At 40.1% G+C, this 14,493-nt stretch overlaps 1 protein-coding gene across 1 annotated transcript in view; it reads right to left on the bottom strand.

The window, feature by feature from the left end:
- The window catches only part of LOC128639931 (peroxisomal N(1)-acetyl-spermine/spermidine oxidase-like), a 96,094-nt gene extending 90,993 nt beyond the window's left edge, over positions 1–5,101 (bottom strand). Inside the window, exon 1 of the mRNA XM_053692198.1 lies at positions 4,960–5,101. Coding sequence (XP_053548173.1) covers positions 4,960–5,070 — 111 coding nt within the window. The 5' untranslated portion in view covers positions 5,071–5,101. The remainder of the gene's footprint in view (positions 1–4,959) is intronic.
- Between the last annotated feature and the right edge of the window lie 9,392 nt (positions 5,102–14,493).

Below are 14,493 nucleotides of genomic sequence, written 5' to 3'. Positions count from 1 at the left end.
GGTGGGAGATCTAGTTTGGTTGTCTTCTAAACATTTGAAGCTTCACATTCCCAGTAAAAAGCTTGGTTCTCTGTTTATTGGTCCTTACAAAATTATTAGGATTGTTAATGCTAATGTTGTCACTTTACAACTACCAAATTCTTTTAAGATACATCCAACATTTCATGTATCCCTTTTGAAACCTTATGTTCCAGTCAGAGATCAAGCCTTGACAACTCAAGTTCTGACACTCATTGAGGATGAAGTATCATATGAAGTTGATTCCATTCTGGATTCTAGATTCTATAAGAATTCTCTACAGTATTTAGTCCGGTGGAAAAATTATACATCAGAAGAGGATTCTTGGGAACCATCCACTAACTTATCAGCCCCTAGATTGGTATCTCTGTTTCATCGCAGACATCCAGACCGTCCCAAACCCTGATCTGCGGAGCAGATCATTAAGGGGGGTGTCCTGTCATATCACAGTAATTCTCAATCTCTATACTTCATGTTTTCCACGTTTGACTGTCCCTTTAAACATAATATCACATGACCGTTATGCCTTTATAAGCCCTCCTCTCAATTTCAACTATGCTTGGTAATTTGATTCGCATGAGGAGTGATCATAACTTTCAAGAAGCTCTCTCTATTTTCATCAAGTTGTTTGCTAACCTTATATCTGTAAAGTTCTTTTCAATCACAGGACAGCATACCTTATTCTGAAACGCTAACTGACATACAGCGTGTCTGCAGTAGTTTGGCGTCTGACGTCATCAGCACTCCGGGAGTCAGTGTCGCAGCTCCTCTCTGTTGCCGGATTCTACACTGCTTCTCAGGACAACTTATTGCTAGCTAGCAAAGACTCCACAAGTACACGCTGGTCATGAAGTGATGGGTATCGTACTTAACATAAAGTTATTGCCGAAGTTACGCTAATATCATATGTTCCAAAGACTGTACAGACTAACAATTCAATCTGATACATATACGTTACTAATGGAAAGTTTGCATGCTTAACATCTTCTGCATATAACCTGGTTATTTCTGCATACAATATAATGCCATAACAATCCTTCTGTATTCATAAATAAGTTTGCATATGAACTATACTAACCTGAACATTCAAGCATTGTATCTGAGTGATAATCTACATTCTATTTAAAGAGATACTAACAGAGCTTCAATTACATAAAGTTATAATATATTCAATCTCCAAAGAGATTATTTATTGTTTAGCAATAGCTATTATATTAATTAGGAGAGTATTAGCACATTCACATTGTTGTGCATATCTCCAGCAACTAAAGTTAGTTGTAATTTACTTTTGACCTAAACAGGTCACCCTCAGTCAATGAGCAGAATAAGGTTCCTAGTTTATCAAGGTACCTAGGTTTGGTGTGAGACTGAGTGGAGTAGATACAACTGGGTTCACATTAATCATATAATAAATCCTGACAAATATCAAGAAAAAAGCCTCTACTCACATTCAAAAACAAACTAGAGAAACTTCAGTTTGCCAGACACTATTGAAACTTCAAATGGGATCGGGTTCTATGGTCAGATGAAACCAAAATAGATTTATTTGGCAATAAACACCAGAGGTGGGTTTGGTGCACACAGAGAGGTAGCCATATGGAAAAGTACCTCATACCCACAGTTAAATATGGTGGTGGCTCTTTAATGTTTGGGGCTGTTTTTCTGCCAGAGGACCTGGACATTTTGTTAGGATAAATGGCTTTAGGGATTCTATCAAATACCAACAGATATTAAATCAACACCTGACTGCCTCTTTCAGAAAGTTTAAAATGGGCCGTGTTTGGATCTTCCAGCAGGACAATGATCCAAAATATACATCAAAATCAACACACAAATGGTTTACTGACCACAAAATCAAGGTCCTGCCATGGACATCTCATTCCCCTGATTTGAACCCCATAGAAAACCTATAGGGTGAACTAAAGAGGAGAGTCCACCAGCATCATTCTCAGAATTTGAAGGATCTGGAGAGATTCTATATGTAATGGTCTCAGATCCCTTGCCGTGTATTCTCCAACCTCATCAGGCATTATAGGAGACAACTCAGAGCTGTTATCCTGGCAAAGGGAGGTAGCACAAATTATTGACTAAAATGGTGTAAATAATTGCACCACACATTTATTTTTAACAAAGATTTTTTTTGGGGGTAAACCTGTGTTGTGTTTGGAATTGTTTGATATCCATGAGAGCAGAGTATTTTGGGGTATTTTTTTAACTAAAGATCAAAAGGTTAAACAATAAAGATAATTTTTCACATATTTACCAGGGTTGCCAATATTAGTGGAGGGCACTGTGTATATATATATATATATATATATATATATATATATATATATATATATATATATATATATATATATATATATATATATATATATATATATATTTATTAAAGAATAAAAGTAATTTCTTTACGTTAGAATATCTACCAGTAAATGGAAAACAGTCTTTATCACTAGTCAAAATGAATTAAAGCGTCTAATTTAAATAAATTATACATGTGCACATATATTTACAAAACCTTTACTATTAACAGTCAATAATTCTTCTAAAAGACCATAAAAATAAAAGCTTTCTTGAACTATTGCAGTAAAGTTATAATGAAACATAAACAATCTCATAATCAATTATCCAGCTCTTATATACTTCCCTATATATTACACTATTACAGGGCTCAGTATGACACACAAAACTGAAATGACAGCAGCAATGCATAACTAAGTTACCCAGGACCCCTATTGACACTCTGAGGGCAGAGGTTGCATGGTAGGGGCTAGGCTGCAGTGTGTAAAATTACTATAAACAGGAGGAGAAACACAACACACACTCAGTGTAGCTGATCTTACTGTGTGATTATGCACAGCACCGGACTGGGTGAGCTGTTGGGGGCAAATTAATTTTTATATTATTTAGTCGGACAGCGATTTTGCACTTTGTGTATGAAGTGGTGTATGTTTAAAACTCATGCTAAAATCAGTAAGCTGCAGAAGATACAGAGTGCTAAAATATGAAGATTACTTGCATAAATAATGCAAATATGCTACAAATAAATTATCACAGCACAGGTCCTTATCTTGAGGGGAGTAGCTGTTTGTAAGTGTGTTTTGTATGTGTGTTTTCTTTTGATTTTTGGCATTTTAAACTCAGAGAAGGTGATCAAGGAGTCCCTGCCTAGAGCTCCTCTGAGTGATCAAGCAGAGTACTGTCTGACTAAATAATGCAAATATGCTACAAATAAATTATCACAGCACAGGTCCTTATCTTGAGGGGAGTAGCTGTTTGTAAGTGTGTTTTGTATGTGTGTTTTCTTTTGATTTTTGGCATTTTAAACTCAGAGAAGGTGATCAAGGAGTCCCTGCCTAGAGCTCCTCTGAGTGATCAAGCAGAGTACTTGCTGCACGCACAATCTCACCGGCAGCTGCTCCCCATTATTTTGTGTCACACGTGCCCCAGCTCAGCTTCAGCCCTCCAAATTGTTTGGAGGGGACATTTCCAGGGACAAAAGAAATCCAGGAACTGTCTCTGGAAATCAGGGACTGGTGGCAACGATATAATTTAAAAATCATAAAAAAAGAATAATTAAACCATTAACACAAAAATACTCAGGAAAAAATGTACTGTTAAGGTGCATCAGAAAATATAATAACATTGTTCACCAAAGATTGTATTTTATCAAAAACTAAAATTTGTAAGCAAATTACACAGGAATAAATTGTATTAAATATGCACAGCATAAATTGTAATTTAAGTGCACTGTATGTGCAAAAAACACAAAACTTTGCTCTTATAAGTACAAAATAGGCTGGAATGAACCTTCCATGGGTGTATATTAAATTATCTCTCAAATTACAGGGTTATTATCTAAACATCTCCACCCTACAGTTCTCACTGTTTTTTCTTGCATATTAAAAGGTGGCAAGCTTTTATCAAAATATACTACTCGGAATTGAAAACCTATGCATATGGAAATAACAATGATTTTAAGGTACAGTGCACTGAAAACAGCATAATTTGATCTGTATTATGTGTAATATTCATGTTTAAACATACGCTGTGTTCTCCCTGTGTACTTCGTCCTCCATTGCAAACTTTTACATAGCAGAGAGTTCTCATTATTTCTATGGGAGATATAGTGCCACTTGCAGGGTACGAATTCCATGAGTGCTGCCCCTGCAAGTGTTGGAGTGGAAAACCATGTCTAGACAAACTAATTTTTAAAATCAGCCCCATTATGAGAAGAGAAACTATATTCTAAAATTGCTTTTATCAACCCACAACCCATGAAAATCTGAAATAAACAATGCAATTTGTTACATTTAAAAGGGATAGTTAACACCAAAAATAATATTGTTTAAAATGATAGATAATCCCTTTATTTACCATTCCCCAGTTTTGCATAACCAACACTGTTATATTAATATACTTTTTACCTCTGTGATTACCTTGTATCTAAGCTTCTGCAGACTGCCTCCTTATCTCAGATCTTTTGACAGACTTTTATTTCAGGCAATTTGTGCTGACTCTTAAATAACTCCATGTGTATGAGCACAATGTTATTTATAGGAAACGTTATTTAACACCCTTTAGCTGTGAAAAACTGTCAAATGCATTCAGATAAGAAGCAGCCTTCAAGGGCTTAGAAATTAGCATATGAGCCTACCTAGGTTTAGCTTTCAACTAAAAATACCAAGAGAATAAAGGAAATGTGATGATAAAAGTAAATTAGAAAGTTGTTTAAAATGACATGCCCTATCTGAATCAAGCTCAATTTGGACTTTACTATCCCTTTAACAAACAAATGCTGACTTACTAATTTAGGACAAAATAGTTACACAGATATAATTTTTGGACATTTTACTGTAATCCACATTTATTGTCTCAAAAAGTGTGAATGAATAAATCAATAATATAAGTACCAACATTACATTTCCTAAATCATACCTGGTTCCCATTTTGCTTCGAGAGATCAGATGGAATTGGGCCATCTTCTAAACCAAAGTTTGCAGCGAGGAAATTTAAGAGTAAAATTACTATAATCCGTATTGTCTGCATCTTGCATCACTTTGTGCAGAAATGATTTTTTTAGTTTGGTCACCACCTAGGGGTGAGACCTTATTTCAGTGTTATCGTTTATCATCAATTCATTATTATTATTAAAGGGACATAATAAAGTGTTTATTTAAACATACGTTTATTTATCAGCACATAAAGTATGAGAATACATTTTATTTGTAAAAAAAACATTCAAAATATATAAATACATGAATTCTGTAATAAAAAAATAGTCCAATTCATCATCAGGACAAACCGCCTCTAATATTGGGGGTGGGGTGGGGGGGTTAAATTCCTGCTGGTTCCTTGGCAGTGAGTTTACCATGCGCATATTAGTCAGATTACAAGTGACCCTGGTATGTTATACATGCAGCTGCCAAACTTGTGTATTAACTAAGCATCTCTCATAATTCTACAGCGCAAACCTTCACCCTGTGTTTGTAAGAAGCAAGGTGTAGCTGCAACTTATATCTTTTCAGACAGCTTCTTCTGAGTGCAGCATTTTATTTTTTTATTAACGTTATGCTTGCCTATGTAAACATCTGCAAAGAGGATTAAATGTGTCTGTAAATGTGCACATGATCCATTGTTTAGTAATTGTTTCGGCTTTGCACAGCAGCTGCTTTAAATTTGTTTTGAAAAAAGGAAAAAAATCAAAGTTCTGCAGTCAGAAGACAAAAATCTATTGCTGGCAAGTCTGCAAGGATATGGGCTGCAGATACAGATTGCGTCATCTTGTAAATATTCAGAGAAATTGCCTACAATACATCCATCTGTTCTGCTTATCATTGGAACTGTGCATGTATAAAATGATAACTTATATATTGTGAGCATTTTCAGTGGCAGTTGTGCATATGCTACAGTTTATCGGGCAGCAAATGACCAGTTTCAGTGGGCAGTGGAAAGCACACAAATTACATAGATTCATAGATTTTGATGGCAGATACGAACCATAGGCCCAACAAGTTTGCCCATATTCCCTATAAAGTATAAGGGGTAGATTTATCAAATGCCAGGCAGACATGATTCGCTGCAGCAAATCATGTCCACCTGGCATCGCTAAATGCCGACAGCATACGCTGTCAGCATTTAATATTTCACAAGCATTTCTGGTAAAATGCTTCTTCAAAGCCGCACCCTGCACATTCGCAGCCAATCTACCGCTAGCAGGGGGTGTCGATCATTGTGATCGGATTGGGATGATTGCAGTCTGCCACCTAAAATGTGGCGGACAAGTTAAGGGGCAGAGGTCTTTGGCTTATCTCATTAACAGTGTTAAATTGGGAGCTTCTACGTAATTTTTAAAGGTTTTACAATGGATTTTTATATCAGTATCTGTGCATATTATTCTTTATAATAGTGTCTATTACATTCAGTTAAATGAAAATTGGTGTATACTGCCCCTTTAACCTGTAGAATGTGGTATTACAAGGATTCATCCTAATTTCACAGTGTTGATTTATTTACACTAAAAAAGGGAGATGTTATGTTTAGTTTATATGCAACTCTATGATTCATTTCTATTGCACTTATTTCCTGTGTTGCATTTCCTGTTCAGCTGGTACTCTTCTAAGATCATGGCTTCCGTACACTAATGGCTTCTACTGTCATTATTTACACCACATGAACCACCTTTCTGTAAAGACATGCTTACACAGATTACTCCTAAACCCACTACCATTCAACATGAGATCTTGACCTCTTTTTCTGGTGTTACTCTTCTTGTGAAAAACATAAATACTTTTAGCCTCAGCTTTATTGAAAGAATACTATAGTCAAGATTGTTCTTTCCCGATTCAGATAAAGAATGCAATTTAAACAACTTTTCAATTTACTTATAGGGCCTGATTTATCAAGCTCCATATCTTGTTTCCTGCGAGCCTTCATATCATGTCCGCTCGCACTATGATAAATATTATGATATATAGAGGCCTATTTATCATATGTCTGTCAGACCTGATCCGACAGTGCGGATCATGTCCAACAGACATCGCTGAATGCGGAGAGCAATACGCTCTCCATATTCAGCATTGCACCAGCAGCTCTTGTGAGCTGCTGGTGCAACGCCGCCCCCTGCAGACTCGCGGCCAATCGGGGTACTCGATCGGGTTGAATTCCGGCGATTCCTGTCCGCCTCATCAGAGCAGGCGGACAGAGTTTCTGCTTCATAACTGGTGTTTCTTGGGAGCCTGCAGGCTCACCAGAAACATGGGCCCTCATGCTCCGTACGGAGCTTGATAGATAGGCCCCATAGTATAAAATTGCACATTATGTTTATATGCACAACTCCTGAGGCACCTGCTCCTACTGAGCATGTACAAGAATTCACAGTACATATGTATATGAATAAAAACAGAGAAGCGCTCAACCTGGGAATGAACAATTGCATAATAGCTTGTTCTATGGCTAGTTACCACCCAAGAAACAGCCTTGTTTTGCTCCATGTGTGCCTTTCACAGAGAACTTTCCTGTAGTATATCAGTCTGATCCTGACTTAACAGTACAGTCCAGCCACAAAATACCAGGCTATCCCTCTCTGAACGAGAGTAACAGCAAAACCCCAGACGTATGTTTTGGCCCAGTGTGGGCCTCGTCAGTGAGGCATAGCCATATACCTCTAGGCACACTGAGTAATGGGTCCACGTCTGGCTTCCACATCACCCTAAGGGATACTTCCCTCAGGGTCATATTTTGCATAAATAAAAACAGAGAAGCACTCAACCTGAGAATGAACAACCTGTCTGGGGTTTTGCCATTTCTCTCGTTCAGAGAGGGATTGCCTGGTATTTCGGGACTGGACTGCACTGTTAAGTCAGGATCAGACTAATATGCTACAGGAAAGTTCTCTGTGAAAGGCACATGTTGAGCAAAAATAGGCTGCTTCTTGGGTGGAAACTAGCCATAGAACAAGCTATTATGCTATTGTTCGTTCCCAGGTTGAGCGCTTCTCTCTTTTTATTTATGCAAAATATGACCCTGAGGGAAGTCTCCCTAAGGGTGATGTGTGAAGCCAGACGTGGACCCCGTTGCTCAGTGTGCCTAGAGGGATATGGGTGCACCTCACTGACGAGGCCCACAATAGGCCAAAATGTACATCTGGGGTTTTGACATTTCTCTCGTTCAGAGAGGGATTACCTGGTATTTAGGGACTGGACAGCACTGTTAAGTCAGGATCAGACTGATATGCTTAAGGAAAGTTCTTCTCTGTGAAAGGCACATGTTGAGCAAAAAGAAGCTGCTTCTTGGGTGGTAACTAGCCATAGAACAAGCTATTATGCTATTGTTCGTTCCCAGATTGAGCACTTTTCTCTTTTTATTTATACATATGTATATGAGTCTGTGATTGGCTGATGGCTATCACATGATACAGGGTGGCGACAAATTGAAGAAACTGTTTATTCGAAATACAGTTTTTTTTAATTATGCAGTTGTTGATTATGCAATTATTCTGTATTTAATGGTCATTTAAGTTCCTTAAAATGCTTGAAAGTTTCTACCATGTCCCTTATCTCCTTTGTCTCCTCTAAGCTATACATATTTAAGTCATTGAGTCTTTCTTCGGAATACTTTTTTTTCAAAACTTGTACCATTTTAGCAGTACTTCTTTGAATAAAATTCTAGTTTATTCATATTCTTCTGAAGACATTTATTAAGCAGCGGATACTGCTTCGGAGCCCAATCGTTTCTGGTCCACCAGAAATAGAAGTTAGGTGGCAGACAGAAATCATCCCAATCCGATCGGGATGATTGACGGCCCCTGCTAGCGGCGAATAGAACAGAGGGAGAGGGGGGATAGAAGAGAGGGAGAGAGAGGGGGGTAGAACAGAGGGATAGGGGGATAGAAAAGAGGGAGAGAGAGGGGGGATAAAAGAGAGGGAGAGAGAGGGGGGATAGAACAGAGGGAGAGGGGGGATAGAAGAGAGGGAGAGGGGGATAGAAGAGAGGGAGAGAGAGGGGGGATAGAACAGAGGGAGAGGGGGGATAGAAGAGAGGGAGAGAGAGGGGGATAGAACAGAGGGGGATAGAAGAGAGGGAGAGAGAGGGGGGATTGAACAGAGGGAGAGAGAAGGGAATAGAACAAAGGGAGAGAGGGGCTAGAAAACAGGATAGGGGGAGAGAACAGAGGGAGAGAGAGAGGGGGGGATAGAGGGAGTGAGAAGGGAATAGAACAGGGGGAGAGAGGGGGATAGAACAGAGGGAGAGAGGGGGGATAGAACAGAAGAAGAGAGGGGGGATAGAACAGAAGAAGAGAGGGGGGATAGAACAGAGGGAGAGAGGGGGGATAGAACAGAGGGAGAGAGGGGGGATAGAACAGAGGGAGAGAGGGGGATAGAACAGAGGGAGAGAGGGGGGATAGAACAGAGGGAGAGAGGGGGGATAGAACAGAGGGAGATGGGGGGAGAGAACAGAGGGAGATAGGGGGGAGAGAACAGAGGGAGAGAGAGGCTAGTAAACAGGATAGGGGGAGAGAACAGAGGGGGAGAGAGAGGGGATAGAGGGAGAGAGAAGGGAATAGAACAGAGGGAGAGAGAGGGGAGAGAGAAGGGAATAGAACAGAGGGAGAGAGGGGCTAGAAAACACGATAGGGGGAGAGAGAGAGAGAGAGAGAGAGAGAGAGAGAGAGAGAGAGGGGGGGGGGGATAGAACAGAGGGAGAGAGGGGGAGAGAAAAGAGGGAGAGGGGAAGACAGGAGGTTAGTTTTATATTAAAAAAATAGAGAATGAAAGAAAAATATATTTATATAAAAACAGCACCAACTGTGCACATTTTCAAATGCTGTGTGCGCTCCCTCTGAAACAGGTATGCGCAGTGTCCATAAGCCAATGATGAGGTATATATGTGCAGCCACTAATCAGCAGCTCCTAAGTATACCTATGTATGCTTTTCAACAAAGGCTATCGAGAGAATGAAGCAAATTAGATAACAGAAGAAAATTTTAAAGTTATTTAAAAAATCATTCTCTATGTGAATCATGAAAGAACATTTTCAGGTTTAATGTCCCTTTAAGTAAAACTGTGCAGTTGTGATCCTCTGAATTGTTTGTTCTAATTAAACTGACAGGACGGTAGCTACCAGAGTATTCCCTATTGCCCCTTTTATGGAGAGGTGCTACATAAGTTAATATCCAACCATCTAGAAAAAGTGTCAATATTGAATGATTAAACAGAAGAGGCAGGTAGCACCACTGGATGAACATTACTTGTACCCACAGACTTTATAACTTTTATTTTTGATAATGCCAATAAAACAACATCCCTGTAAAAATCGTTGTAGCATTTCCATTTTTAGTAGCATCTCTTACTGTTCTATCTTTATAATCTTTTGTGAAGATAGAGCAGAAGTAATCATTGAGACCCCAATTTGCTAATCTCCTTCCTAGACAGGTGACTGTGGATATCAGAATTCATCTGACTCTGTTGCTATTACACTTTTGCACCTATTGTTTGAGTTCTGTATTAGATTTTTGCAGGGCACTTAACCTTATTATGTTTTAATTTTTTTAGGTTTTGAGCCTTACTACTCTGTTTTCTCCTTTCCCTGATGTATCTTAAGAAGGTTTTGTCACCATTTTTCACTGACTGTGCTATCTTTTCTTCTTTTCTTTTTTTTTGAGTCTACATATTCCCATACCATCATCTGAATTTGCCTTTTTTCTTCCTTACTGCATATGCTACTTCTCTGGAAACCATTATAGTTTCCTTTTTCTTTTAAAGACAGTGTGCGGCTGCATCTAAATGACACGCCCTAATGATTAAACAGAAGATGCAGGTAGCACCACTGGATGAACATTACTTGTACCCACAGACTTTATAACTTTTATTTTTGATAATGCCAATAAAACAACATCCCTGTAAAAATCGTTGTACCATTTCCCTTTTTAGTAGCATCTCTTACTGTTCTATCTTTATAATATTTTGTGAAGATAGAGCAGAAGTAATCATTGAGACCCCAATTTGCTAATCTCCTTCCTAGACAGGTTACTGTGGATATCAGAATTCCTCTGACTCTGTTACTATTACACTTTTGCACCTATTGTTTGAGTTCTGTATTAGATTTTTGCAGGGCACTTAACCTTATTATGTTATAATTTTTTTAGGTTTTGAGCCTTACTACTCTGTTTTCTCCTTTCCCTGATATATCTAAAGAAGGTTTTGTCACCATTTTTCACTGACTGTACTATCTTCTCTTCTTTTCTTTTTTTTTGAGTCTACATATTCCCATACCATCATCTGAATTTGCCTTTTTTCTTCCTTACTGCATATGCTACTTCTCTGGAAACCATTATAGTTTCCTTTTTCTGGTGTTACTCTTCTTGTGAAAAACATAAATACTTTTAGCCTCAGCTTTATTGAAAGAATACTATAGTCAAGATTGTTCTTTCCCGATTCAGATAAAGAATGCAATTTAAACAACTTTTCAATTTACTTATAGGGCCTGATTTATCAAGCTCCATATCTTGTTTCCTGCGAGCCTTCATATCATGTCCGCTCGCACTATGATAAATATTATGATATATAGAGGCCTATTTATCATATGTCTGTCAGACCTGATCCGACAGTGCGGATCATGTCCAACAGACATCGCTGAATGCGGAGAGCAATACGCTCTCCATATTCAGCATTGCACCAGCAGCTCTTGTGAGCTGCTGGTGCAACGCCGCCCCCTGCAGACTCGCGGCCAATCGGGGTACTCGATCGGGTTGAATTCCGGCGATTCCTGTCCGCCTCATCAGAGCAGGCGGACAGAGTTTCTGCTTCATAACTGGTGTTTCTTGGGAGCCTGCAGGCTCACCAGAAACATGGGCCCTCATGCTCCGTACGGAGCTTGATAGATAGGCCCCATAGTATAAAATTGCACATTATGTTTATATGCACAACTCCTGAGGCACCTGCTCCTACTGAGCATGTACAAGAATTCACAGTACATATGTATATGAATAAAAACAGAGAAGCGCTCAACCTGGGAATGAACAATTGCATAATAGCTTGTTCTATGGCTAGTTACCACCCAAGAAACAGCCTTGTTTTGCTCCATGTGTGCCTTTCACAGAGAACTTTCCTGTAGTATATCAGTCTGATCCTGACTTAACAGTACAGTCCAGCCACAAAATACCAGGCTATCCCTCTCTGAACGAGAGTAACAGCAAAACCCCAGACGTATGTTTTGGCCCAGTGTGGGCCTCGTCAGTGAGGCATAGCCATATACCTCTAGGCACACTGAGTAATGGGTCCACGTCTGGCTTCCACATCACCCTAAGGGATACTTCCCTCAGGGTCATATTTTGCATAAATAAAAACAGAGAAGCACTCAACCTGAGAATGAACAACCTGTCTGGGGTTTTGACATTTCTCTCGTTCAGAGAGGGATTGCCTGGTATTTCGGGACTGGACTGCACTGTTAAGTCAGGATCAGACTAATATGCTACAGGAAAGTTCTCTGTGAAAGGCACATGTTGAGCAAAAATAGGCTGCTTCTTGGGTGGAAACTAGCCATAGAACAAGCTATTATGCTATTGTTCGTTCCCAGGTTGAGCGCTTCTCTCTTTTTATTTATGCAAAATATGACCCTGAGGGAAGTCTCCCTAAGGGTGATGTGTGAAGCCAGACGTGGACCCCGTTGCTCAGTGTGCCTAGAGGGATATGGGTGCACCTCACTGACGAGGCCCACAATAGGCCAAAATGTACATCTGGGGTTTTGACATTTCTCTCGTTCAGAGAGGGATTACCTGGTATTTAGGGACTGGACAGCACTGTTAAGTCAGGATCAGACTGATATGCTTAAGGAAAGTTCTTCTCTGTGAAAGGCACATGTTGAGCAAAAAGAAGCTGCTTCTTGGGTGGTAACTAGCCATAGAACAAGCTATTATGCTATTGTTCGTTCCCAGATTGAGCACTTTTCTCTTTTTATTTATACATATGTATATGAGTCTGTGATTGGCTGATGGCTATCACATGATACAGGGTGGCGACAAATTGAAGAAACTGTTTATTCGAAATACAGTTTTTTTTAATTATGCAGTTGTTGATTATGCAATTATTCTGTATTTAATGGTCATTTAAGTTCCTTAAAATGCTTGAAAGTTTCTACCATGTCCCTTATCTCCTTTGTCTCCTCTAAGCTATACATATTTAAGTCATTGAGTCTTTCTTCGGAATACTTTTTTTTCAAAACTTGTACCATTTTAGCAGTACTTCTTTGAATAAAATTCTAGTTTATTCATATTCTTCTGAAGACATTTATTAAGCAGCGGATACTGCTTCGGAGCCCAATCGTTTCTGGTCCACCAGAAATAGAAGTTAGGTGGCAGACAGAAATCATCCCAATCCGATCGGGATGATTGACGGCCCCTGCTAGCGGCGAATAGAACAGAGGGAGAGGGGGGATAGAAGAGAGGGAGAGAGAGGGGGGTAGAACAGAGGGATAGGGGGATAGAAAAGAGGGAGAGAGAGGGGGGATAAAAGAGAGGGAGAGAGAGGGGGGATAGAACAGAGGGAGAGGGGGGATAGAAGAGAGGGAGAGGGGGATAGAAGAGAGGGAGAGAGAGGGGGGATAGAACAGAGGGAGAGGGGGGATAGAAGAGAGGGAGAGAGAGGGGGATAGAACAGAGGGGGATAGAAGAGAGGGAGAGAGAGGGGGGATTGAACAGAGGGAGAGAGAAGGGAATAGAACAAAGGGAGAGAGGGGCTAGAAAACAGGATAGGGGGAGAGAACAGAGGGAGAGAGAGAGGGGGGGATAGAGGGAGTGAGAAGGGAATAGAACAGGGGGAGAGAGGGGGATAGAACAGAGGGAGAGAGGGGGGATAGAACAGAAGAAGAGAGGGGGGATAGAACAGAGGGAGAGAGGGGGGATAGAACAGAGGGAGAGAGGGGGGATAGAACAGAGGGAGAGAGGGGGGATAGAACAGAGGGAGAGAGGGGGATAGAACAGAGGGAGAGAGGGGGGATAGAACAGAGGGAGAGAGGGGGGATAGAACAGAGGGAGATGGGGGGAGAGAACAGAGGGAGATAGGGGGGAGAGAACAGAGGGAGAGAGAGGCTAGTAAACAGGATAGGGGGAGAGAACAGAGGGGGAGAGAGAGGGGATAGAGGGAGAGAGAAGGGAATAGAACAGAGGGAGAGAGAGGGGAGAGAGAAGGGAATAGAACAGAGGGAGAGAGGGGCTAGAAAACACGATAGGGGGAGAGAGAGAGAGAGAGAGAGAGAGAGAGGGGGGGGGGGGGGGATAGAACAGAGGGAGAGAGGGGGAGAGAAAAGAGGGAGAGGGGAAGACAGGAGGTTAGTTTTATATTAAAAAAATAGAGAATGAAAGAAAAATATATTTATATAAAAACAGCACCAACTGTGCACATTTTCAAATGCTGTGTGCGCTCCCTCTGAAACAGGTATGCGCAGTGTCTATAAGCCAATGATGAGGTATATATG

Source organism: Bombina bombina, chromosome 9 (assembly GCF_027579735.1).
Source record: "Bombina bombina isolate aBomBom1 chromosome 9, aBomBom1.pri, whole genome shotgun sequence".
NCBI lineage: Eukaryota > Metazoa > Chordata > Amphibia > Anura > Bombinatoridae > Bombina > Bombina bombina.
Note: the sequence above shows the minus strand (reverse complement) of the source record. Positions and strands in the feature narration are given on the sequence as shown.